The sequence below is a fragment of the Pleurodeles waltl genome, chromosome 9 (genome assembly GCF_031143425.1).
Source record: "Pleurodeles waltl isolate 20211129_DDA chromosome 9, aPleWal1.hap1.20221129, whole genome shotgun sequence".
Taxonomy (NCBI): domain Eukaryota; kingdom Metazoa; phylum Chordata; class Amphibia; order Caudata; family Salamandridae; genus Pleurodeles; species Pleurodeles waltl.
Genome location: NC_090448.1, coordinates 1,089,640,862 through 1,089,668,484, shown reverse-complemented (window position 1 = coordinate 1,089,668,484; position 27,623 = coordinate 1,089,640,862). Strand labels below are relative to the sequence as shown.

Sequence of the window (27,623 nt, the reverse complement as noted above, 5' to 3'; positions counted from 1 at the left end):
TTTCATGTCAACTCCACCCAAGAGGGAGACCCTAAATAGCCCAGGAAGGGGGGTTGGTCACCTAGTAGGGTGACCTCCTATCAGGTGGGGACTGTGATGTCTCCTGCCTGTCCTGGCCACTCAGATGCTCCCAGAGGCCTTGGCTCAGCTTGGATGCAAGATGGCAGAATCAAATGGCCACCTGGAAGAGCTGTGGCCACCAACCCTGGGGTGGTGATGGACAGGAGAGTGGGGACTCCCCTTTCCATTGTCCAGCATTGTGCCAGAGCAGGTACTTGGGGTCCCTGGACTGGTGCAAACCAGTTTATGCCAGGAGGGCACTAAATGTGCCCTTTAAAGCAAACCAGTGGCTTGGGGAGCCTGCCCCTCCTAAGCCATGTAATACCTATTTCCAAGGGAGAGGGTATTGCCTCTCTCTTCCACAGGAAATGCTTGTTCTGCCTTCCTCTTTTTGAGCTGGTCAATCAGCAGGATGGCTGAAACCTGTCTGAGGAGTGACAGCAGCGTGGGCTGCCCAGAAAACCCCAGAACGCTGGTAGGAACAATGCTGGAGGTCCTCTAAGTAGCCCCCAGGGTGCATGGAATTATACAAACTACACTGGCAACAGTATTGGGGTATGAATCTGACATGTTTGATACCAAACATGCCCAGGTTCGGAGTTACCGATATGTAGCTGGACACAGGTAGTGTCCAGTACACAAGTAAAATGGGTTCCCCACACTTACAAAGTCTAGTAAAACGGAGCTGGAGTTCATAGGGGCACTTCTGCTCATGTAGGGGTGCCCTCACACACAGGTACTTGCACCCTGTCCTCTGGGCTAGGCGGGCCTACCATAGGGGTGACTTACAGTGACCTGTTGCAGTGACCTGAAGTGAAAGGGTGTATGCACCTTTTCATGCAGGCTCCAATGGCAGACCTGCAGACACATCTGACATGGGATGTCATAGGTGGCACAATACATGCTGCAGCCCATGGGGAACCGCTGGTGTCCCAGGGCCCTAAGTACCTAGGGGGCACCAGTATGCCAAATGTGGGGTGTGCGAAGTCCCAAGCAACCAAATTTAGCGGGAGAGAACCCAGCCACTGGGGTCCTGGTTAGCAGTATCCCAGTGAACACAGTCAAAACATACAGACATCAGGCCAAAAGTGGGGGTAACCATGCCAAAAAGAGGGTACTTTCCCACACTTGGTAATAAATTAGCCATGCTATAACCATTCTTAAAGCTCTTCACTAGCCGTCTGCAGATGCCTGAGTGCCTCTAAAGTGTTCTTTAATCTACTCATCTTTAGAACTAGCCCAAGGTACTTTACATAAATGTATCAGCTTCACCCAAGCAGACTTCTGCATATGACCATAGCCTACAAACTACTGTTTCAAAGACTTATAAGTACTGGGCATGGAGGACACTCTTGCTTAATGCTGATTTCTTCTCTTTGTGATTCTTTCCATCTAGAGCACAGAGATTTTCCTCTTGTATCACTGTTTCATATGAAAATAAAAATGCTCAATCAATCAACTTAGATTTACAAAGCACAACTAATCATTTAAGAGGGTATCCAGGCACTGTGTTTATGTTGGGCTCAGTCGAAAAGCCATGTCTTGAGTCCTTTTCTGAATTCCTGCAGGGTGGGTGGAGAGGGAGGTTGTTCCAGGTCTTGGCGGCGAGGTAGGAGAAGGATCGTTCTTTATTGTAGCTGTGGCGAATGCGGGGAGTGTGTGCGAAGGAAGCTGATTGTAGGTGTCTGGCGGGTTACTTGGTTAGTTGAAGTTCAGGCAGGGGTTGATGCATGCTGGTCCAAGATTGTGGAGGGCCTTGTAGGCATGGTTAAGCATCTTGAAGTGACATTGTTAATGGATGGGGAGCCATTGGAGGTTCCTGAGGTGGGGGGAGATATGGGTCCATTTGGGGAGGTCAAGTATGAGTCAGGCTGCTGTGTTTTGAATAGTCCGGAGTCTCTTTGGGAGTTGGGTGGTGATTCCTGTGTAGATCGTGTTGCCGTAGTCCAGGCGGCTGGTAACTGGGGCTTGAGTGACAGTTTTCCTGGTGTTGATGGGGAGCCATTTGAAGATCTTTTGGAGGAAGCCAAAGGTATGGAAGCTGGCTGAGGAGACTGCATTGATCTGGCATTTCATGGAGAGTTGGCTGTCATTGGATGATGCCGAGGTTGCGGGCGCAGACTGTTGGTGTGAGTGTGCGACTGAGTGCAGAAGGCCACCGCATGTCTTTCCATGGAAAGGTGCTGTTTCCAAAGATCAGCACTTCAGTGTTTTGTCATGTTGAGCTTCCTATATAATGAAAAAAGGGGGCACACCCTGTAAGCCGTGGACCCGGGTGAGAAAGTCTGTGAACAAAAAATGGGTCCATGAGGGAAAAGTATTTACCTCAACTTCCAGGGCATGGTTTTAGCATCCTGGAGTATCACGACTGATGGAGCCCAGAGATTAACAGGTTTGTGCCTCAAGAGAATTCAGCAGGCCGTATCCTTGGCCTGACAGTGGTATTTAGTACACTGCGATCTTGCCCTATATATTTTTTTTTTCTAGCTCTGGCCGCTTACATGGGGACACAGGCATAATCAATAGTTGTAAACTACATTGAATTTGGTGTGATTAATTCAAGTTGTGCCTTGTCGGTGCTTCCTACATTATTTCTTGGTCCTGATGATGACCCGTTGGTAATTTTTCTACTGTTAGGGTCAAAACTTCAACAAATATTTTAATGTAGACTGTTTGCAAATACATTGTTGAGGATTTATGACACTCAAATAATGGGTGCTGTATTATGAGAACACAGGCTTTTCAACAGCTGCATTTTTTCTGTATATCCTTGTAATTAACATTGATGCACTTTATGTTCACTTATTTACTTTTGACTGTGCCGTCACTTTGTAGAAAAGCCTCACTCCTATTCCTTAAGAATTATATCATTAATTGGATGTTCTGTTTCAGTTTGTTTTCAGTCTGTAATATTCGATTTTGCAACAATTTTTTTTACAAAGGAATTTGATTTTAATATTAAAATGAGGAACTTTTCCAAATAAAATCAATCTACACAAAACCTTACCTTCTGGGAGGGTGTAGCTTTGCCGTGGAAGTTGAGGCTAATACTTCCCCCACACTGACCTATTTTTTGTTCATAGTGCTGCGCTTCAGGCAGTTGGTCTTCATCCACATGGCAACACTTGTCATGCAGTTGTGGAAGTCCGAAACTGGACCTCATGGTGGTGGAGTCTTATGAGAGTGAGAGGATGAGCTGAGTATCCTCTATGTAGGAAATTATGTTGAGACCATGGCTGGAGACTGTGTTGGCTAGGGGAGTGATGTAAGTGTTAAACAGAGTGAGGATGACCCTTGAGGGTCACCACTGATGGTGCTCTTGGGCTGCAAGGTGAAGGGTGGTAAGCGGATTCTCTGGGTTTGTCCTGTGAGGAAAGATGTGATATATTTGAGGGTGTCTCCTTGGATCCCTGTGTGGTGGAGTCTTGAGGAGTGTGTGATGGGATACGGTGCTGAATGCAGCTGAGAAGTTGAGGAGGATCAGAGCCACTGTCTTCCCACGGTCCATGAGGGTTCTGATGTGGTCGGTGGCAGTGATCAGGGCAGTCTTGATGCTGTGGTTTGTGTGAAAGCTGGATTGGGAGGTGTCCATCTGGTTGTTTATCTCCAGGTGTTTGTTGAGTTGGCAGTTGATGGCCTTCCTGAGGAAGAAGGCAGGGAAGGGGAGCAGAGAGATCGGTGATAGTTTTTGAGATAGGTGGGGTCGGCTGAGGGTTTCTTCAGAAGGTGTTTGACTTCTGTGTGCTTCCTTCTGTCGGGTAAGGTGGCCGTGGTGATGAATGTGTTGAGAATGATGGTGAATTCTCTGCTGATTTCCTTGCTCCCAAGGCTGAGGAAGTGTTGGGGACAGAGGTTCGTAGGGGCTCCAGAGTGGATGGAATTCATAATGGCTGTGGTGTCCTTGGTGGTAAGTTGCTGCCATGTGGTGAGTGGGTGGTTGTGGGTGCCATCAGTCGGTGTGAGGAGGTTGTAGCAATTGGAAGGTTAGGGTTTGAAGTTTCCTGTAGATGGAGGACATCTTATTGTGGAAGTGGTCCGCCAGGGAGTTGCAGAGTTTGTGGGAAAGGGAGATTGCGTTCTCAGTAACTTGCGGGCACGCAAACTCTTTGTCAATGCTGAAAAGTTCCTTGTTGTGGTTGGAGCTTGATTTGATGTGGTGTGCAAGGGTGCTTTTCTTCATGACTCTTAGGTGTTGGTGGTATATAGTGAGGGCTGATTTGAAGGTGGCTCAATCTGTGGGATCTGTGCTAGTTTGCCATATCCTCTCTAGCCTTTGCACTTGCACTTCATAGTCCTAAGTTCTGGTGTATACCAACTGGCTTGTTTGGTGGATATCCTGGTCCTGGCAAGCTTGATGGGTGGACCTCTGTCTGCGCAGATCATAATCAAGGTGGAGTAATTCTTGATGGCCTTTTCGAGGTTGGCTGCAGAGTCAGGCTGGGTGGTGTTGAGTGTATGTCATTTGGGTCTTGGTTACCTTGTTCCATTTGCAGTGGTAGGAGCGGGGGGTTTGGGGGTGGTGCATGGGGGTCCTGTGATGGTGAAGTGGACAATGTCATAGTCAGTCCAGGTGAGTTTGGTGACATGACAGTATTTGGCTCTGTCGCTGGTCGTGAGGATATGGTTGATGGTGTGTCCAGCACTGTGTGTGGGGTTGGTGACTAGTTGGATGACACAGATGTTGCTCATGCTTTCTAGAGGTTGGTGGAGTTTGCGTCTTTGGGATCGTGGAGGTGGAGGTTGAGATAGTCAAGGAAGATGTAGTGCTTGGAGTCAGTGGCGAGTGGGGCGATAAATTTGGGGATTGCCTTCCAGAACCTGGGGCATGGACCTGGGGATCTATAGGCGAGGGTTCCTCCGATGGTCGTTTTGCCGTTGGTGTGGAGTTGGAAGTTCAGGTGTTCCATGATCAGTGTGGTGTCATCTTTGGTGGTGGTGCAGTGGATGGTTTCTTTATATATGATGGCGATGCCTCCTCCATGTTTGTTGGGGTGGTCCCTGTGTAACATCTTATAGCCATTGGGCATCCAGGTGGCAATGTTGGAGAAGAGGGGGCTGAGCCACGTCTCTGTATTGAAGCTAACATTGGGTGTGAGGGTAGTGGGATGATGTCCCACATTTAGGTTTTCAGAGCGATCGGGCATTGAACAGGAGGCAGTGGAGTGGTTCCGGGGTGGTCATGGTCGGTGTGGTGGGTGTGGCACGGATTTTCGTGAGGGCAGGAGGTCCAGAGTTGCAGGCCAAATAGAGGCATCTGCAGAAAAACGATCCTGCCATTGATCAGGGAGATGTGATGCAGCAGTTGTTACAGTGGCTGGGATCTGTGGCTCAGAGCTCTTTGGCAGATTTTCTGTGGGTGGCCATGGGCCAGGGTTCCTGGCATTGGGCACGGTCCAAGCATGGTTGGGCACAGGCGGACTTGTCATTGGTGCGCCTTCGCTCTTTCATAATCAATCGGTTCTTGTTTTAACTGTTTTACAACATGGCTTCTTTGATTTGAACTCTTCTCAATGCTTAATACATTGATAATCTCCTCCGCCTAATTTTTCTTGCTTCTCACTTAATTTTCTGTAATGCCTCTGCCTTTATTGTCCTCAAATGCTCCTTCACTCTCTTATTTTTTGCTATTTTCTGTTGATGTTCCACCCCTTTTACTGCTTGTTCCCTTGCAGTCTTTCCTTTTCCTACCCACGTTTTATACATTTATTCTCTATTTGCCACTAGGAGCTGCAGGTAGAAGTCAATGCCCACAAACCACAGGTGCAGAAAGTTATGGAAATTGGCAAAGGCATGAGTGTATCCAGGCATCCTTCTGCCCAGAAAATCGAAGAGGCATGCAATGATCTCAAGCACAACTGGGTTGAGCTTGAGAAGGCATGTGAGGAGAGGACTAAGCTTCTGCAGCACAATGTTCAATTGCAGCAGGTATAGTACAAATGATGTGTGGATGTCGCTGCTGAGGCATATTCTGCAGTTCGATAATGTGATTCTGGCACTGTCTTGGGACGACATTATAGGTGTCTTCTAATCAGCTGCTTGAAATTTAAAACAACACATTCAAAATAACTTGCAGTAGAACAAAATCTAATACAGCCAAAATGAAATTATTGGTTTGTTTACTGCTAAAATTATTAGGGATATACAAATCCATTAAGATATCTATTTAATCAAAGGTCCTTAGATCTCTCAGTTTAGCAGTCTATCAGAGTCATTCTAAGAAAAAGGACCAAACTTAAGAGTCCACCAGTCAGGTGACACCACCCTTAAGAACCTTCCTGAGAGAAGCTCCAGTTCCCCAGATTTTTTACCGCACATCGTGCTAGGGAGTCTACTCAGAGGTCTGCTCTGCTTTTTCTCTATTTTTTAATATTCGAAAGATTATACTCTTCTCAACTAATTCTGACTGATACCTGGTAAGGCCTCCCAGTTTATTCAGATCTGCAAAACCTGTGATAAAAAGAGGTTGCACTCTGAAGAACCTCACCAGAACTGCATATACTGCCTTTATCCAGACCACTCTGCAAAGGACTGCAAGGTATGTCACACCTTTTTCTTTAAAAACCTGGAGGATAGAGAAGGCAGATTGTTGATATGGCTGCAAATACTTAAATCTAGAGATAATCCAATCTCTGATTCTGGGAGTGATGATTCTTCTACATCCTCCAGGAGATCACATAGAAGAGAGGGGTCTACTCAGTCAAGGTCCTCCTCAGAGCATTGAAGGAAAGCCTACAAAAATACCACCACAGGGTCTTACAGAGGCCGCAGCCCTTCTTCATCTCCTCACAAATTCTCCTCAAAAGGGGACAGAGGACATTCGAGCAGCTCGGAGAGGCCTAAAAAATAGTCGTCTGTGCCTCCTACTCCTCAGTCTAAGTCATCTCACTCCTTCAAGAAGCCTTCATCTGCTCCTCCAGTCGACAGACCAGTTTTGAAAACCCCACCATCGACGACCACCTCGTCAATGACGGCAACAACATCTGTTCCACCGTTGACGACAATACCAACAACGGCCTTTCCGACGACATTGACGAGTTACCCACCGTCGACGAGGTCAATATCAACAACATTGTTATCGACGAAGACTTACACTACTTCTACATAGTCCACAACGGTAACTTTGGTATCTTCATTACCGTCATCGTCCACGGTGACCCCGTCCACGGTAGCTTCCACCACAAAGCCGTAGACTGTTAAAATATCTGCAAAATCTTCAACGACGAAGGCAGCATCGATGAGTGCTCTTTTCACACCGTCAATGAGCTCGTCGACGACACCTTCAACAAGAGAAAAAATTCACAAAAAGACAGGAAAAAGAAAAAACAATTACACCGGAGCATACTTCTCCAAGTAAGATAACCCCTTTAATACCAGTCCACCTTCTTGAGGGTGATGATGAATCGGATGTTGAAGGTCCATTTGGAACAGCGCATAGTCCCTCACAGTTAAATGTAAAGTATCAAGAGGAGGACGACGAGTATAGTGAAGCTTATGATCCACAATACTGTGCAGGTGAACAACCATATCATGAGACTTTTTATATGCCAAACACTTTAATAACTGACTTGCAGGCAATGCTAGCCATCTACAGACGGCGTTTTCCAGCCACAGAAGAAGTACAACCTCAGCCACCATCATCTTCAACATCTCAGGTAGCCACCCCGCATCAGAGGCCAACCACTTTACCGTTGGCAAATGTAGTCATGCCTGATATGACCCTCCCACAAGGCACTGATATATCTGAAGGGGGACAAGAGGAAGGCGAGCTCCTCGACAACCAGTTGAAGTTTGATGAATATATTATTCCAGCCCCACCTTCTTCTTCACCGTAAAATGTAGACTTACCTCCAGAGGACATCGGAGGATTCCATAATACTATGGAAAGGGCTGATAAACGATTTGCACTTCCCATGCCACCCAAGCAAACCAATTGCTTTCTCTATGACTTTAAGGAGCCATTCCAAAAATCAGTACGCTCATTGCCAATGGTCAATTACATCTGGGAAGAAGGATTGAAAGTCATGCAAAACCCAGCGACAGTCACAGCAGTGCTTCCATGCCTAGACAAAAAATATAAAGCACCTGAAGATGCACCAGCATGCTTGACTGGCCATCCACACCCAGATTTGGTGGTTACACAGGCAGCCCAGAGAAGATCCAAAAATCCCCTTGCACCAATATCCGCACCTCCATTCAAGGAAGGAAGACAATTGGACAATATCAGTAAAAGATTTTCTTCAATGTCCAGTATAACTGTAAGAGCGGTTAACTCCCTTGAGGTTTTAGCTAGGTATGACAGACAATTATGGGCTGACATCGACCAATATATTGAACAACTGCCGGAGGACACTAAAGCAGAGGCTAAAAGGATATTACATGAAGGAGAATGCACATAGGCAGAGCTAATTGACTGTGCAATGGACATAGCCACTGCTGCATTTTGTCAGCTTGCAGGGGCTGTTGTCCTCAGAAGGCAAGGTTGGTTGAAGGCCACATCATTTAGTCCGGAGGTACAAAACAAGCTATCAGATCTTCCGTTTGATGGACAAGCACACTTTGGGAAGCATATTGACAAGGCATTACAGTCAATAAAATCTGACACAGAGATTGCAAAATCTTTGGGAACACTGCAGTTTCGAAAGCCTTTCTTTCGTGCCACGAGAGGATGTGGAATGCCTTCATATAGGGGAGGACATCAGCAGGTTAGATATTCATCGTTCACATCCACCTCCCAGCAATATTGTCAGCAATGCTCCCAAGGGCAACCTTCACAAGCGGCTTACAATAAGTCTACCACCAGGGAATGTTCAGCTCGTCCAACTAAAGACTCGGCTCGCAGAGCATGATGTATCCAGGGCTCCGGCTACCCCCAAACATCTACCTCTAAATCTCGGGGGAAAAATGTCTTTATTTCTCCAGCAATGGCAAAGCATAACATCGGACTAGTGGGTCTTACAACTGGTAAAGTTCGGACATACGCTGGAGTTTGTTCAAATACCTCCTCCCAATCCTCCTCGTAAGACTTCTCCAAAGTATCTGCACCAACTCAAGATGGAGATCAACAAAATCCTTCTCAAGGGCGCAATAGCTAAGGTACCACTGTTACAGCAGGGTAAAGGATTTTACTCCAGATTCTCCCTCATTCGCAAGAAATGAAAGGATTGGAGACTGGTCCTCGATTTCAGGGAGTTAAACACCTATTTGAAAAAGCAGTTGATCAGCATGATAACTCTACAGGATGTCCTCCTCCGGTTGAACCAAGGAGACTTTGGCGGTGATTCTAACCGCGGCGGGCGGCGGTCGCTGCCTGCCATGCGGTTACCGCCAAATGACCGCACCGCGGTCACAAGACCGCGGCGGCCATTCTGGCTTTCCCGCTGTGCTGGCGGGCGACCGCCAAAAGGCCGCCCGCCAGCACAGCGGGAAAGACCCAGCAACGATGAAGCCGGCTCCGAATGGAGCCGGCGGAGTTGCTGGAGTGCGACGGGTCCAGTAGCACCCGTCGCGAATTTCAGTGTCTGCTAGGCAGACACTGAAATTCCTTTTGGGGCCCTCTTACGGGGGCCCCTGCAGTGCCCATGCCATTGGCATGGGCACTGCTGGGGCCCCCAGGGGCCTCGCGGCACTCCCTACCGCCATCCTGTTCCTGGCGGGAGACCCGCCAGGAACAGGATGGCGGTAGGGGGTGTCAGAATCCCCATGGCGGCGGAGCGCGCTCCGCCGCCATGGAGGATTCTCAAGGGCAGCGGAAAGTCGGCGGGACACCGCCGACTTTCCGTTTCTGGCCGCGGCTGAACCGCCGCGGTCAGAATGCCCAGCGGTGCACCGCCAGCCTGTTGGCGGTGCTACCGCGGTCATTCGCCCTGGCGGTTTTTACCGCCAGGGTTAGAATGACCCCCTTTATGTCTATCCCAGACCTGAAGGATGCATACTTTCAAATCCCAATTCATCCAGCCAACAGACAGTACCTGAGATTCATGGTAGCCGGAAGCCATTTTCAATTTCGAGTCCTTCCATTCGGTCTGAAATCAGCTCCCAGGATATTCACAAAGTGGCTGGCTCCTATTGCAGCCTTTCTCAGTAAAAGAAAGCATCAAGTATTCCCATACTTAGACGATTGGCTGATAAAAGCAAAAACCTTCTCAGCCGCATGCAGGTCAACAAAAAAGTGCATTGCCTTACTCAACAGCTTAGATCTAACTATAAACAGGGAGAAGTCCAAACCAAAACCATCACGCAGGATCACTTTTCTAGGGGCAAACACTCAATCCAGCATGGCCTGCCCCACTGTAGAAAGACAACAAAGACTGCTATCCCTGTCAAAATCAGTGCAAAGAAAAGAATTGATTTCAGTACGCCTTTACCTGTTGTTATTGGGGATGAAATCTTCATTCATCCCTCTAGTTCCATTTTACAGACTCGAAATGCCCACCCACCAGGAACAGCTCAGTCTGCAGTGGGTTCAGGTCCCAGGAAGCTTTGAAGACCACATCAAGATCACTCTGGCCATCACCAAAGCTATGGTATGGTGATCTCAGAAGCATCATCTTTCCATCAGTCTCTCATTTTGTCATCTGCCAGCCCCATGGGTTATCACCACAGACGCCTCATTAGACGGATGGGAGCGTTTTTGCAGGACCTGCAAATAAGTGGCAAATGGCCACCACCGTTTCGAACACTGCACATCAATGTATTAGAGCAAAAAACAGTTCACCTAGCCTTGCAGGTGTTCCTCCCAAAGATAGCTGGTTCAGAAGTGCTAATAGGAACAGACAATACCACTACAATGCTTTATATCAACAAACGTGGGGGGTCACAAGATCCCTTCCTCTCTCCAGGGCAGCTCAGAAGATATGGGGCTGGCCCATACAGCATGTAATAGTACTAACAGCGGTTCATCTCCCAGGCGATCAGAACAAGATAGCAGACTCTCTCAGCAGACTATAATCAGTCTGTCATGAATGGGGACTGGACCAGTCCATGGTCAACCACATATTTTCTCAGTGGGGAACACCCAACCTCGACCTCTTTGCCAGCTGTTCAAACACCAAATGCCTACATTACGCAAGTTGGCATCACCAACGGGGATCATGGGGGGATGCGTTTTCCATAGCATGGTCTGGAATATTTGTCTACGCTTTCCCGCCCATTCCTTTGATCCCGAGGGTCCTAATCAAGATGAAGAGGGAACCATACACACTGATATTAATAGCCCCATGCTGGCCTTGCCACATTAGTTCACGGAGCTTCTTCTTTTCTCAGTGAAACCTCTCATCCCACTTCAAAATATCTCTACATCTGCTGACAATGAACAACAAACAAGTCTTGCATCCGAATCCTCAATCTATGCAATTATCAGCATAGCTCCTGAGCACCATGAGTTCGCACATCTAGACATCCCAGAGGAGTGCAGATACATGCTATCAAGGATCAGAGCAATTAGCACCAACAAAACACATTCATTTAAATGGAAGAGGTTCTGTTTGCGGTGCCAACTGCAGCAGATTGATCCTATTTTCTCATCACTGGAACAAATATTGCCTTATTTGTTGCATCTGGCACACTCAGGTCTTGCCCACTCATCCATAAGGGTTCACTTGGCAGCAATTTTATCTTTTAGACTATCAGGTTCTTCGCCTTTGGTAAGGTCCTCAAGGTTAATTAAATGATTTCTAAAGGTCTTTTCAGAGTTTTCCCACCCTTCCGACTTCCTCCTCCCTCCTGGAATTTCAATATTGTTCTCCAGTATTCGGGTATCTTTCATAGATTCACATGACTGAATAAATCCCTGTCATCGAAGTGGGAGTCCCACCGTACATAAAGAGCAGTAGATTAAATTTTAACATTGAAATCAATGGAAAAATACATTCACTTAAACAGCTTATCAGCTCCATTATCAAAGACCCAAAGTCCAGCCAATCAAGCAAGACCACTCTTTAGAACCCTCAGCACAGAGGCTCCAGTCTCTCAGATTTTCTACCCAACGTCGTGTGTAATGGAATCTCCCTGACCTCTGCTCAGTTTACTTTTCCTGACAGGAAAGTTTTCTAAATTTTGTGCTCTACATCGACAGCTGTGATTTCTTTATCATGTCTACAGCAAAGAAAGGTTTATTTCGACCCTGCAACACCTGTTGGGGGGGGTCACTGTGAGGACCCTCACAAGGACTGCATTTACTATCTTCTCCCAGAGCGCAGGGTGGAAGACTGTAAAATTAGTAGAACCTTTCCTAGAAAGACCTTAAGGGACAGAGAAGCTAGGCTCCTGCTTTGGCTTCAAAAATGTAAAACCAAAGAAACTCTCTCTGATGATGAGTACAGCAACACCTCTGTGGCATCAACGAAAAGGAAAAGGAAAAGATCTGTTGACAATCTTTCTTCAAAATAACTAAGGCAGCAAAAAAAGTGCACTCTCTGAAGGAAAAAGATGAAGAGCTTTGTTCTACTTCTAAGAAACATGGCGAAAAAGTTTGTTCTGAACCTTCCACTCCAGCTTCCACTTCAATGAAACTTACAAAGCCATCTAGCTCTTTGCCACCATCGACGTCAAGAATCTCAGTCTCGTCAACGAGTGCGTCGTCCACGACAAGTTTTGCATCATCTACTGCCACAACGTGGGCGACTTTCACAGCTCCATCATCGCCCATGATAGTAACGTTGTCACCGACGACAATAACATCAGTGAGCTTGAAGTATGGCTCTTCTTTATCTACCCAGGCTATAAAAATATCAAAGAAGTTAACATCGCCAACGGGTAAGAAGTTAAAATCTACATTGTCGACGCGCACACCATTGACGGCTCAATCGACGTTGACAGGTGAGCCACCAGTTAAAGCCCTGTCAAGAGAAAATCCTGTCAACACATGCTCCGTTGAAAACTACAAAAACAAGCACTCCGATGACGAGCACACCGTAGACAAGCGTACCGTCGACAACAGCTTCATCGACGGCCCATTTCTCACGGTCAACAGCAGAGGATTCTGGAGGATCTTCCTTTTTGCCCTTAAGAATTATAGCAATTAAATGTAAATCCACTCAACAAACATTACTACCTTCCCATACCTCGCCTAGTAAGTGGTAACCCGTACCTCCACAACATCCCCTTGATGAGGACTACGAGGAATATGGAGATGACTACTCAAATGATGAAAGTGAAACAATGAGGCAAATACCCTCTAACCCTTATCACCAGAGTGATGAACGCGTTTTGATTGCAAGGTCAAAAACAAGGGGGAAGTAACCTAGACTTCCGCGGTAAATAGATAACTTGAGAAATCTACGTGCACAGTTAATGTAACATCGAAAGAAATTTATTACATCATATATCTTTTGCTGAGTATGTAATTTTGATATATAGAATGACATGTTTAAAAGAAATTTACATGCAAATGTCTGGAATAACAAGTTCAAAGAAATATATGATGTAATAAATTTCTTTTGATGTTACATTAACTATGCACGGAGATTTCTCAAGTTATCTATTTATCGCGGAAGTCTAGGGTACTTCCCCCTTTTTTACTCTAATGATGGTCTGTTTCCGGTGGCATGTAGTCCTTCAGACCTACGAATAAAATGACAAGAAGAGGAAGAAGAGAGTGAACAAGTATCTATTCAGCACTCATTTTAAGAACAGCAACACTCACACGCCCAAGAGCAACAACACGTGCCAACAGTGCAAATGCCAATGTCATTAATTTCCAATTTGCAGCATATGATGCAAGATTACAATACTAGATTCTATCCACCAGGATCAACCACTCCTCTGCAGCATCCATAGATGCCGTTGAGTCCTCCTCCCAAACACCAACTCTCGGACTCTCAAGTACCTACGGTACCGATACCAACTCCATCACCATTACCCGAAAATGATCCGCCTTCTTTGGAAGATGAACAGGATGAAGGTGAGATACAGGACACTGAATCACTCCTCACTGAATGCAAACGCAAACACCACCCCCCTCTACACCGCCACCGATAGATTCTCCACCACAGAATATTGGTGGATTCCATAGTGTAATGGAAAGAGCAGCTAAAATGTTCCAGCTCCCCATTATATCTAAACAGTCAGATTGTTTCCCTTACAACTTTAAGGAAGACACCAGGAGATTGGTTTGTGCGATCGCAATTGTAGACTTCATCTGGAAAGAGGGCCTTAAAGTAATGCAGACCCCATCTTCCATTTCAGCTGTGCTTCTTAGGTTGGACAAAAAATACAAAGCACTGGAAAATTCACCAGCCTGTTTAATTGGTCAACCTAAACCTGCCTCAGTAATATCTCAGACGGACCAGCGCAGATCCAGAAATCCATCCTCTCCGCATTCTGTGCCCCCAGATAAGGAAGGAAGGTGCTTAGATTCTATAGGGAAAAAAAATTCCACAATGGCGGCTACAGCAGCCAGGGCAGCAAACTCCTTGGCGATTTTAGGCAGATACAATCGACAAGTGTGGTCAGACATCTCCCAATTCATCGATCTCCTTCCTGAGATACTAGAACTGAAGCTCAGAAGATATTGCAGGAGGGAGAAAAGATCTCTGCCGAGATCATAGACTGTGCAATAGATGTGTCATCTACAGGTTTCTGCCAGCTAGCCGGAGCGGCAGTATTAAGACCTCAGGTGTGGCTAAAGGCCTCATCCTTCCGCCCAGAGGTTCAGATGAAGGTCCTGGATATGCCATATGATGGAGAACTATTATTTGGTACACACATCGATGATGCCCTTCAATCTATAAAAATGGACAAGCCCACAGCTAGATTGGTGGGTACTCTGCAATTCAAAAGGCAGCCCTTTCAAGGGGAAAGAGGAAGAGGACTGTATTCTTATAGAGGCGGCCTGCACCAGTATCAGCAGTACCAATCTTTCCAGAGCAAGCTTTGTCCAACCACCACTCAACAACAGCAACAGCCCTATCTGCAACCACCATCTGCAGCCTACAGGCATACCACAAGAAGAAGGTCTTCCTATAGAGGCAAGAACACAGCCAGAAAACAATGACCTTCATTTAGTGCCTGCATCCATCCCCTAGCCCAACACTCTGAGAGGGGGGCAGAATTTCCAGCTTTTCCCACCAATGGTCGCAGATCACCTCAGACTGATGGGTCCTCAATAATATCACCAAAGGGCATACCATGGAATTTCAACAATCTCCTCCGGAGGTACCACCATGAGGACTCCCACCTCCCCACTTACAAGAGCTCCTTATACAAATTTCCAATATGATAGACAAGGGAGCAATGGAGATCGTACCAAAGTCTCAGAGGGGAACCAGCTTCTATTCTCGCTTCTTCCTTGTCTGGAAAGAAAAACAGAAGACTGGCGACCTATCTTAGACCTTCGATGTTCAAACAAATTCCTGAAAAAACAGTCATTTTGGATGATCACTCTACAAAATGTGTTTCGATTACTCAACCAAGGGGATTTCATGACGGCCTTGGACCTCCAAGTCGCCTATTTCCATATCCTGATCCACCTCAGTCACAAGAAATTCTTATGCTTCAGTGTTGCAGGCACCAACTACCAATTCAGAGTGTTGACTTTCGGCCTGAGATCAGCTCCTCGAGTTTTCACCAAGGTCTTAGCTCCGGTGGCAGACCACCTCAGACAAATGGGAATTCAAGTGTTTCCATACTTGGACGATTGGCTAATAAAAGCACAGACAACGTCTAGGGCAGCCAGAAACACAGCAACATGCCTGTCCCTCTTCCAGAGATTAGGCCTCTCAGTCAACTACCAAAAGTCTCACCTAACGCCGTCAAACAACATCACCTTTCTAGGAGCCGTATTAGATACGGAACAAGCTAAAGCTTTCGCCTCTCAGGACAGGCAGAAGAGGATTTGAATTCCAATGCTCCGCCTCAGCTAACGAAAGTCCACTTCTGTCCAGATTTATAAATCTTTTCTGGTGATGCTTTCCTCCTGCATTCCGTTGATGCCAAACTGCCTTCTCCACATGAGAACACTTCAGCAAGAGCTAGACAGTCAGTGGAAGCAAATAAGTGGATCCTGCGACGATATTGTCCAAATAATCCCACCAATGAAACAAGCCATGGAATGGTGGAGGAAGACCGCCCCACATCTCCGAGGGTCTCTCTTTTCGGAATCAAAGACCAGAGCATGTTCTGACCACAGACGTGTCTCTGTAGGGATGGGGCGCCCACCTCGAAGACCTGACAGTGAGAGGGAAATGGAACACTCAGGAAGTAATGCTCCACATCAGCCTGTTGGAATTAAAAGCCATGTTCATGGCGCTCAAAGCCTTCCTCACGAGGATCAAAGGCTCATCGGTTTTGATCCGAACCGACAACACCACAAGTATGCATTACCTCAACAAGCAGGGAGGTACAAAATCACCGGCACTGTATCTTCAAGCGCAGGAGCTATGGAATTAGGCACTTCAACATCACAAAACTCCCAGAGCAGAACACATCCCAGGAATATCCAACACATTGGCGGACTTGTTAAGCAGAACCTCAACGACCTGCCACGAGTGGGATCTCAACCAGACAACTCTCAATGATCTCTTTCTTCGCTGGGGCAAGCGCATTCTGGACGTATTTGCAACAAAATAAAACAACAAAATACCAATACTACGCAAGCTGGGAACTGCAAAGTGGGTTGAGGGGGAATCCATTTTTGATCAAATGGTCAGGAATCTATGCTTACGCTTTTCACCCGCTTCCGCTAATCCAGCGAATTTTACAGAAAATAAAGAGGGAACCTTGCCGACTATTACTGATAGCTCCCAGATGGCCTAGCCAGTTTTGATTCACGGAGCTCCTGCTCCTCCCGTAACAATCTCACATTCGGTTGAAACCAATAAAGGACTTGCTACTGATGACTCGGTGCCAGGTCCGTCATCCCAACTCAACTTCTCTTCAGTTATCGGTCTGGCTCCTGAATTCTATGAATTTGCCGACCTAGATATTCCACCAGACTGTCGAGAATGCTCACCAATGCCAGAGCCCAGTTTACTAAAAAGACATACAAACTCAAATGGAAATGATTCTGTAAATGCTGTAAAGCTTTCAGTATTCACCCTCTAACACCTTCTCCGGAACAGATAATTCTGTATCTTCTTCAAAATCGTGTCTCTCTCAGTCAACTATCAAGGTTCACCTGGCACCCATTTCTCGATTCCACCATACTGCTACTTTACCATCTTTATGGTCCTCCAGAATAGTAAAGCAATTCCTAAAGGGATTATTCAGATTGCTTCCTCCAATTAACCTCCCTCCTCCTCCCTGGCACCTCAATATTGTACTTTCACAAATGATGAAACATCCTTTTGAACCTATTCACAAAGCAGAATTTAAATATATTTCCTGGAAGACAGCACTTCTTCTAGCGCTTATCTCCGCAAAGAGGGTCAGTGACATTCAAGCTTCCACAATCTCTCAACGTGTTCTTCAGTGTAAACCAGACATGGTCATCCTTAGAACTAATCCAAAATTCATTCCTAAAGCTCCCTCGAATTTTCATCTGAATGAACCAGTAATATTAAAGATTTTCTTTCCAAATCCCCAAACTCCAGCAGAAGGAGCATTACATTCCTTGGATATCAATTTGCAGCTCTTGTAAAGCAGATCAATCGTTTGTAGGCTACGGACAACCCCGAAAGGGGTACCCTGTTATCAAACAGTCTATAGCCAGTTAATAGCCACCACTATAAGATTTTGTCACCAGCTAGCGGGAAAACAACTAACAGCCAACGTCAAGGCTCATTCCACCAGAGCTGTATCTACCTCCACAGCTCTCTTCGCAGGAGTGTCTCTACAGAAGATTTGCAGAGCGGCAACGTAGACAAGCAGCCACACATTTACTCAGCACTACTGCCTAGATGCCGCAGACAGAATGGATGCAGTGGTAGGACAAACCATTTTGCATCATTCATTTGCATATGGTGAGTCAATATTTCTTTACCCACCATCCTATAATATTCCTGATTATATTTATATAATATATATATATATATATATACATATATATATATATATATAGAGAGAGAGAGAGAGAGAGATACAGATATTAATAATATCTTATGTTTACTGCTAATTATTCTGATTCAAGCATGTGAATCTATACAAGATACCCCAATACTGGAGAAGAAAATAAGTTACTTACCTGTAACTATGGTTCTCCAGTATTGGTCTTGCCTGATTGGCTGGACTTTGGGTCTTTTATAATAGAGCTGATAAGCTGTTAAAGTGAATGTATTTTTCCATTGATTTCAGTGTACCGTGGGACTCCCACTTCGACGATGGAGAATGATTTAACCACGTGAATCTATGAAAGATACCAATACTCGAGAACCACAGTTACAGGTAAGTAACTTATTTACTTCTTGCACAACTCATGAAGCAACCATTTGAGCCAATCCACAGAGCTTCTATGAAATTCCTTTCCTGGAAAGTGGCTCTTCTCATTGCTCTAATGTCAGCCAGGTGAGTCAGTGAGATTCCAGCACTGTCTATACAAGATCCCTTTACAGATTAAACAGGATAAAATAATCTTGCGTATGAACCCATGCTTCATACCAAAAGTCCCCTCGGTCCTCCATTTAAACGAGCCTCCAGTTTTGAAACATTCTTTCCAAATCCTACAACGGCAGCGGAAAAGGCCCTACACTCATTAGACATTAAAAGATGCATAAGATTCTATCTGGACAGGACCAAAGCCTTTCGTAAAAACCAGCCAGCTATTCGTAGCTTACAGAGCACCCAGGCAGGGTCAACCGCTCTCCAAACAGAGCATTGCAAGATGGATTTCTTCAGCAATCCGGTTTTGCGATCAAGCAGCGGGCAAGGCACTACAAGCCTCTGTTCGTGTTCACTCAACACTCACAGTATCCTCATCCACAATACTACTTACAGGTGTGCTGCTCCATGACATTTGTAGGGCAGCAACATAGAAAAACGGACCCACATTTACAAGACATTACTTCCTGGATGCATTGTCTCAAGGAGAAGTAGCGGTGGGCCAGGCAGTCCTGAGAAACCTCTTCCAGTGAAGGTGAGCTATATCTCTCATCCCACCATCCTAATTTCATATCTGCACATTGGGCCTGATTACAACTTCGGAGGAAGGTGTTAATCCGTCCCAAATGTGACAGATATACCACCAGCCGTATTACGAGTCCATTATATCCTATGGAAGTCGTAATACGGCTGGTGGTATATCCGTCACATTTGGGACGGATTAACACCTCCTCTAAAGTTGTAATCAGGTCCATTGTCTATTTTAAAAAAAAAAGAGAGACACCTAGGTGCAGTGTAAGTTCTCATGTTCTCATAACAATTCTAATATCTAATGTTTAGAACTTTAAGATCCATATGTATTTATTTAGACATGTGATCATTATATATGTGAATCAGGGATATGTGTTCTACAATGTGTATCAATACTGCCTACTACTTTGATTCAAGCATGTGAATCTATGGGTGTTCCAATACTGGAGTAAGAAAATTAGTTACTTACCTGTAACTATAGTTCTCCGGTATAGGAATACTGTAAACTTTTTTAGTGAATTTCAGTTTTTTAAAAATAAAGTAATAAAAGGGGTTTGGCCACAGGGCCGGCCACAGGCAGCCAACCCCATGTTGTGCATGGCCTTCGGACATGCACAGCAGTGAGTTGGCAACAGAGCCTGCCCTGCGGCCTGGCTCTTTGACCAAATCACCCGCAGGCACCCAGCCACACTGCAGGCAGCCAACCCGATGCTGCACAGGGCCTTTCATTGCACGTAACATGGGATTAGCTGCAGGGCCTGACTTGTAGCCATGCCCAGGGTCACACCCCCCAATTAGCATCGACCAGGAGGCAACCAACCCTACACTACACACGGCCTTTGGTTGTGTGTGGCTTGGGGTTAGTTGCAGTCCAGAGTTATTAGCAACACAAAAAAACATTTTCAATGGAAACACTGACCTAACTATCCCCACCCAGTGGTGATGGCCATTGAGTTATTTAAAAAAAAGATGTATATATACATGAATATATATATATATATATATATATATATATATATATATATATATATATATAGATGTTCAATTAAAAAACCAAAGGTTACAAGGACAACATAGTAAGGTTCTAATTTGGCCTGCACAAAACCATAGTACATAGTACTTCAGCTGTTATAGTTAGCGTTATTTCAAGTAACTATAACTCGTGCCCTAAGGTAACTATAACTCTTGTTACTGGAGACATTACCTCAGGGTCCTTTGTGCAACTGTACTGTGGAATATGCACTATACATTTACTCAAGGAGGTAGCACTTACTAATTAACCAGTAGAAGGTACTCCAGTTGGGTAGACATTTTGAACAAAACTGTAGCCTCTTCTTCCATTTTGACTGTGACGCTCATTTCACAGAAATTAAACCTCAACTGGAAGCACTTACATATATAAACAAAGCAGGCTCCCCAGTTGAAGCTCTGCTTCCGTAAAGTACAAATCATCCTAACTTCTTGCTCTTAGCCAAAGCAAAGCAAGTGTGATTTGTCTGCAGTTCCACCTTGAAAGATTATCTGAAATGCTTGATGGCATGCCAATATACGACTGTAATACACATACATTCATGTATATGTGTATTGGTGCTGACTTTAAGGGAATCAATAGCCAATATCCCAGAGTCTTGGTATACCATCAGAATTTTGGATCACAATTTCAGGTAAATTTAGTTTGGATCCATAATTGTGAGATTTTCTAAAATTTCAGTTCCTCTCATGTATAATCCAAAATGGCAGAGGGTAAAAGCTCAGTAAACTATAACTGGTGAATTTCAGTGTAAAGTGTGATGCTATGACTCACATTGTCATCTAACTTTATTGTCACATTAAACTTTGTTTTTTTCAGGTTTAAAAAAAATATATATGTATCTTATTGCCATACCTAATGTCCGCAGGTGGCTAACCTTCCATGATGCCCCACCCATGCACCTAACTCACGTGGGTGGCCGATACCCCTCCACCTTCCTTCACCTTTCAATATTCTAATGTAGGAAAGCTTGAAGAAAATAACTTTTATTGTCCTTTCAAATTAGAATACTAAGATTTTGTTTGAGGCTATTTGTACCTCTTCCGCTATAAATCTGCAAGCATGGTATTACACAGATTTCCTTTCCTATTCTTTAGACAGTTTCTTCCTTGAGAATGCCTCAGTAAACTCTCTTAAGGTACCTTTAGGAACATCTAAATGTGCTGATCTCTGCTGCTGGTAAATGATTGCAATTATGAATGCACTCCTAAATGCTTAAATTGCTGGATGTGCAGGCAATTGCCTGTCAAGGTAGCAAGGACATCTCACAGCTTTTATGGACATATCAGAATCCACAGCATAAGAAAAGGCACTTCATTGTTCGACTTTCCTACAGTTATGAACCTAGGCACTGTGGTGAACCACATGCTGTTAACGGCTGAAATCAAAGCTGGGTGGGGAATTAGCCACCCAAGGGCGGTCGGGAGCAGGGCCTTGCTGCCGTGCATGGTGCCGGGGTTGGGGGGGATGGGAGGGTTGGGTACAGGACCTTCTCTCTGGGCGGATCACCATTGATAGTCAAAAGCACTGAACAGCCCCGCCCACAAGCTATTTTTCGTAGTTTATCTTCTTAAGTATAGATATTCACCTTTCTTCGGGAAGGCCTGCAGAGTCACGTACGAGAAAAACAATATACAGACTATAAGAACAGGCTACAACGGCCCAGTTATTCAGATTGTACTTAAAAAAGGGTCAAGAAAATCATATATGTTTATAATTTAAAGCTAATATTTTGTAACAACAGCTTAAATCTCGTTTACAAACCCTTTTTCGTAAAAGTAATGAGATGAAGTATAGCATGACAGTGTAACCCCGTAGGCTGTCCTTATGTAAGTTTAAAACAGAGTCTGTCTCTCTAAGAACCCAGGGACCACCAGTATACCATCATGCTCAGCAAGTGCAATTGCTTCAGTTCTTTTTTCAGGCTCCTGCTGACAGCACTGAGCATGGTTTTTTAGGCTTTTTCTCCTCAAAATTCACCAGTGGAATTTTGCGACAACCACTTAATTCAACAATTTTCATCTCTCCCCGACATTGTTTTGCATTTTTCTGACAGAAAAGTGAGGTACTTTGTCAAATAAAAAGCTATCTTTGTTTGACAAGTGTCCTGCCTATGGGAAAAATAAGGCCAAATCAGACTGTCATGATGTCTGCATCATCTGCCTTCTAGCAAGCCATATTCGTGATTTTTGGCATCACTGCAGGAACTTTTCAAGATGCCCCCTTAGGGAAAGGGAGAAAATCCACTTGCATGGCACTCAGGAAAGATGCAGGCAACAGGCACAACTTGAAGGTGGGGCACTCAGAGCGAGGAGAGCATCAGTCTTCTACCAGGGCTCTGCTGTCTATCACTGAATGATGACAATGGCCTAAAAATATGGTTCCAGGCCAAAATAGACATTGGTTCCGGTCGACGTAGAGAGGATCAATGTTGAGACAAGGTACGGCTCCCACCTGTTTGCCATCAAGGACCGGCTCAATATCGCGGAATAGATGTAGATTGACCTCAAGACAAGGTGGGTAGACGTACACCATCGATGAGCAGACTGAGATCGACATCGAGGAGTGTGTCGATGTCAGGGAGGAGTGGCTTGATGTTGAGGTGCCGAGGGAGGCTGACATCGAGAAAACTTTCACTACTGAGGACCCAACAGGAGACAAGGATGCATTTATTCATCCCCAGATTCTCAATACTCTCCTTCACACATTGTACTACCAATCTCTTCTCCACCATCATCTCCTCTGCCTCCTCCCCATCATCCCCCAACACCTCCTCCACCACCACAACCTTCGGTGCCCCTCCCCCGGCCAATTCAACCACCTGTGGACCCTCCTCTGTCAAGATCTAGATTGCGATACAGAACGCACCATTGTTCGCTCAGTCACTGACACAACAATCCCAGGCGCTCATCTCCATCTTGAAGGCGCTCTCACTATTGTCATCATTCACACTGATTACACTTAAGATCCAGATCATACACAAGATCTCAACATTGTTTTAAACATACTACTTCCATAACTACAGGAGGATACTCACCAACACTGATTCTCCACCACCCTGCATCACTCTAGGTGGATAATATTACTACCTTCTAGGAGGTCCTGGCAAGAAGAGCTGCAAAGCTCAATATACAGATGTCAGTTCCTACTCCTTCAAACACCTGTGATATTTGAGACGTTTCATCATCGCCCAGCGTCAAGACCGCTACTGCACTGGTGCCAGGATTCCTAAAACCAACCAGGAAACTATTTTTGACCCCAGCCTCAGTTATAACTGCTCCAATGAGACTTCAGGAAAAATATCAACTTCCCTAGCAGGATCCTCTCTTCTTCCACTCTGACCCTCCTCCAGACTCTGTGGTCATATTAGCGGCCAGAAAGCACAATGCAACTACTCCAACTTTATATGTGCCTCTTAATAATGAGAGTAAATAACTGGACTCTGTAGGCCGCAAAATCTGTAGAACAGCCGCAACCACCATGAAAGTGGCCACTGCAGCTGCCCTTCTTGGCAGGTATGATAGAGTGCTATGGGTCTCTAGTCAACAATCTGCCGGGCATCTACCCAGGGATTGTGGGAAGACTTTATGGAGATTGTCAACAAGGGCTTGATGGTGATTCTTTTTTGTTAGCGGCACACAAATACTGCCACGGTGTAGCCTTACAAAGCATTCTTTTTTTTTCCATTTAGCAGCTCTCCTCCTGCTTTGCCAAGCTAAAATGGCTGAAGAAGATCATTTGAATTCTGACGTCCAGGCCTTAATCCTCTTGAGACTGGATTATGGTAACATCCTCTATTGGGGTATCAATCAAACTTCCATTTGTCGCCTACAGATGGTTCAGAATGTGGCTGCTCATCTTCTGTTCTGCCTTCTGAATTCTGTGCCAACCACCTAGCTTTTGCAAGAGCTTAACTGCTTACAATCCCGAAACACATTCAGTTTAAGACATTGTGTTATGTCTTACGCAAGAACTTAAAGACGTGGCTCTTTTAATTCTGGGATCGACCTTTTACTGTCTTCAGCACTGGGAGACCCTAATTGGGTAGCTGTGCGCTCTATAAAACTAAAATCAAATCAATCAAAATCAAATCAAATTCTCAAACCAGAGTCTCAACAAATACTTAACCTCCCATTCTGAGGGTCCATCATGGACGACGAAATGGCTTCCATGAATGTGGAAATGGATACCCTCAAGGCAGTTGGTATAGAAAGGCCAAAATAGCAAAGAAGATCCTTCAAGCCCTAACAGCACCGTTTTAACCCTCAAAGGGTTCAAACCCCTCCATGGTATCAAGGTCGCAAGCAACCACAGCACTAATGACCTTACCAGCAACAGCAATGAAAGCAGACTAGAGGAAGATCCATCCAACAGCCTGCTCAAGGGGGTAAACAGACATCCGGCTCCAAGCCATGAATCCTCTCTTCCTTCTCTTTCATTACCCACTCCGGTAGGGCAAAGCAGCTCTCATTTCCTGGTGAGAAAGGTTTTGGATGCTGATGTTACATCAGATTTATCCCCAATTACAACAGGGAGGCTTACTCTGCTCCATAGACCTTCAAGATGCGTACTTTCATGAATCAATTGTCAAGAAACATTGCAAACTCTTGAGGTTTGTTGTGGGGCAGGACCACTATCACTACCAAGTACTTCCATTTGGCTTCAAGTCAGCACCCAGAATGTTTTTTGAAGTGCATCACAGTAGTAGATGCTCACTTCAGAAAATATTGCATCTTTTTCTACCCATGCCTAAACCATTGGCCAGTCAAGGCATCCACTTCTCAAGAAGCCCAGCTCCATTACATATGGACATACAATCTCCTTCGGCGGTTGGGGCTTCACATCAACCACAACAAGTCAACATCTACCCCTGTTCAATCTTTGCATTATTTGGGGGCCTCCATCAACACTGTTCCGGCAAGAGTGTGCCCTTCAGGTTTGAGACTGTTATCAATCCATCTGAAGTGTCACTCTCTCATGAAAGTCACTTCTACAGTGAGGGCAGTGTCATCTCTCACCAGCTCGATGGTGTCCTGTATCTTCCTGATTCTTAATGCTCGTCTCCACATGGGCCCTCTCAAGGAATGACCCAAGGAACAGTGGGATCAGCTAACGGGCAATTGGGAGGACAGGATCAAACTATCTCTTCATGCAAAACAGTCCCTGAAATAGTGATGCTCTCTGTCTAACGTGCTTCAAGGGATGCCATTTCATCAACAGGTTTCCTCTCAGGCCTTAGTGACTGATGCATCACTTTTAAGGTAGGGAACCCACATGGATCACCTCTAGATTCAGGGTATATGGTCTCCGAGAAAGATGGGGTATCACAGCAATCTCCTTTACAAAGAAGAACCTTTTCCCCACCATTCAAGACCCAGTCTCTGCTTGTTCAGACAGATAGTGCAACACCATGTACTACCTCAAAAAGCAGGGGGGACCAAGGTACAGACCCTTTTCCCATGAGGCCCTAACAATCTGGAAATGGCTCATAGCCAGGGACCTGGGGATCACGGCGACTCACCCTTAAGGAGTGCAAAATGTTCAAGCACATGCTGTCATCAGAGTCTTGCAAGAAAATCACAAATGGGTTTTGCATGACGACGTCGTACTATGTAGCTTCAATCTGTGGGGTGCTCCAAAGCTCTTGTTTGCTACCGCCAAAAACAAAAATGCTCAAGCTTCACCTTGAGATACTTCCAACCAGGGACACTGGGGAATGCCCTATGGATTAACTGGTCTGGCAAATTTCTTTACGCCCTTACGCTGATTCCCCTGATCTGGTCAGTCCTCATCAAGTTGTCCCACTCACGAGCCAGGATGATCTTAAAAGTCTCCAAGTGGTCAGGTCAGTGGTGGTTCACAGACCTTCTTCACCAGTCAGAGTGTCCACATCTCAAGCTGCCATGCAGACCAGACCTGCTAACAAAATTCAGAGGCCACATGGTCCATCTCTCCTTCTTGAATTTGGCTGCATGGCTCCTGAGCTAGTGCAGTATGGACACTTGAACCTACCACAAGACTGCATGGACATCCTGAAGGAGGCTAAGCGGCCTTCAACCCGTTCCGCATATGCCTTCAAGTACAAGAGATTATGCATTTGGTGTCTTCCAATAACTCAGACCATACAACTTGCCAGGAAGATACCATTCTTCCATTTCTTACTGCACTTCACAAAATATGGCTTGCAATTTTCTTCAATTAAAGTTCACTTGGCAGCCATTACTGCCTACAGAAAATGTCCTTCACAAACGTCCTTTTTCAAAATCCCTGTAATCAAGGATTTTCTAGAAGGGTTGAAGAAAATGTTTTCATTCACAAATGTCCTTTTTCAAAATCCCAGTGATCAAGGATTTTTTAGAAGGGTTGAAGAGGGATTTCCCTCTCATTAGGCATCCTTTTCCTCCCTGGGAGCTCAACCTAGTACTTTTATGACTCAGGCAGGACCCTTTTGAACCCATTCACAAGTCATCCCTGCAACATCTCCCACGGAAAACCACTTTCCTCATAGCAATCACATCAGCGTAAGGGTTAGTGAGATTCAAGCATTATGTTCTCATGAACCACACACAGTCTTTCACTCTAAGAAAGTTGTCATGAGGACTCATTGGAAATTCCTCCCAAAGGTTATTTCTTATTTCCACATCAATCAGATGCTTTCATTACCAACATTCTTTCAGCATCCTTCAACCCCAGCTGAAAGAACCCTTCATACTCTAGAAGTTAGGAGGATCTTGAAGTTTTATCTAGATAAAACACATGACATACACAGAATGGACCGATTGTTTATCAATTATGGCCCAGTCCATACAGGTTTAGCCACTTCCAGGCCATCCATCTCCTGATGGATAGTGTCGATCATCCTGTTATGCTACCAAAAAGCCAAGAAGACCTTATCAACTAGATCGAAGGCACATTCTCCTAAGGGCAAAGTGGCTACTGCCGTGTTAATAAGAAATGTCCCTATAGCTGAAATTTGCAAGGCAGCTATATTGAGATCTGTTCACACATTCACCAAACACTACTGCTTGGACTCGGATGCTAGAACAGATACTGAAGTAGGAAAGGCCTCCCTCAGAAATGTATTTGCTTAAATGGCTAGTTTTCTCATTCCTCTGCCTTGGTGGGTTGGGCTTGCTACTCTATTCAGTGCTTGTGTCTATCAGGGGAGATCACCTAAGAGAGAAGGAATGGTTTCTTACCCGTAATCTAATTTCTCTCTTAAAGGAATCTCCATTGAAGTATAAGCACCCCTCACGCCTCCCAGGTGGATATGACAGAGGCAATTATGGGACCTACCTTTCACTCACACATCTCGTGAAAAAGAACTGAAGCAACTGCCACCTGCTGGGCATGATGGGATACTGGTGGTTCCTGGGTTCATAAGGGCACAAACTCTGTCTTAAACTCACTTAATGAATATTGGCTTTAAATTATATAAGTTTATGATATTCTTGGCCCTTTTTTGAGTACAATCTGAAGAATTGGGCCAATGTAGCCTGTTCCTATAGACTGCAGAATGTTTTTTTCTCTT

General features: G+C 45.2%; 1 protein-coding gene across 1 annotated transcript in view; it reads left to right on the top strand.

Annotated features, from left to right (window-relative positions):
• Positions 1 to 27,623, top strand: part of SPTBN5 (spectrin beta, non-erythrocytic 5) — a 1,780,873-nt gene that overhangs the window by 655,357 nt on the left and 1,097,893 nt on the right. The window contains exon 27 of the mRNA XM_069208774.1: positions 5,785 to 5,985. Coding sequence (XP_069064875.1) covers positions 5,785 to 5,985 — 201 coding nt within the window. The remainder of the gene's footprint in view (positions 1 to 5,784; positions 5,986 to 27,623) is intronic.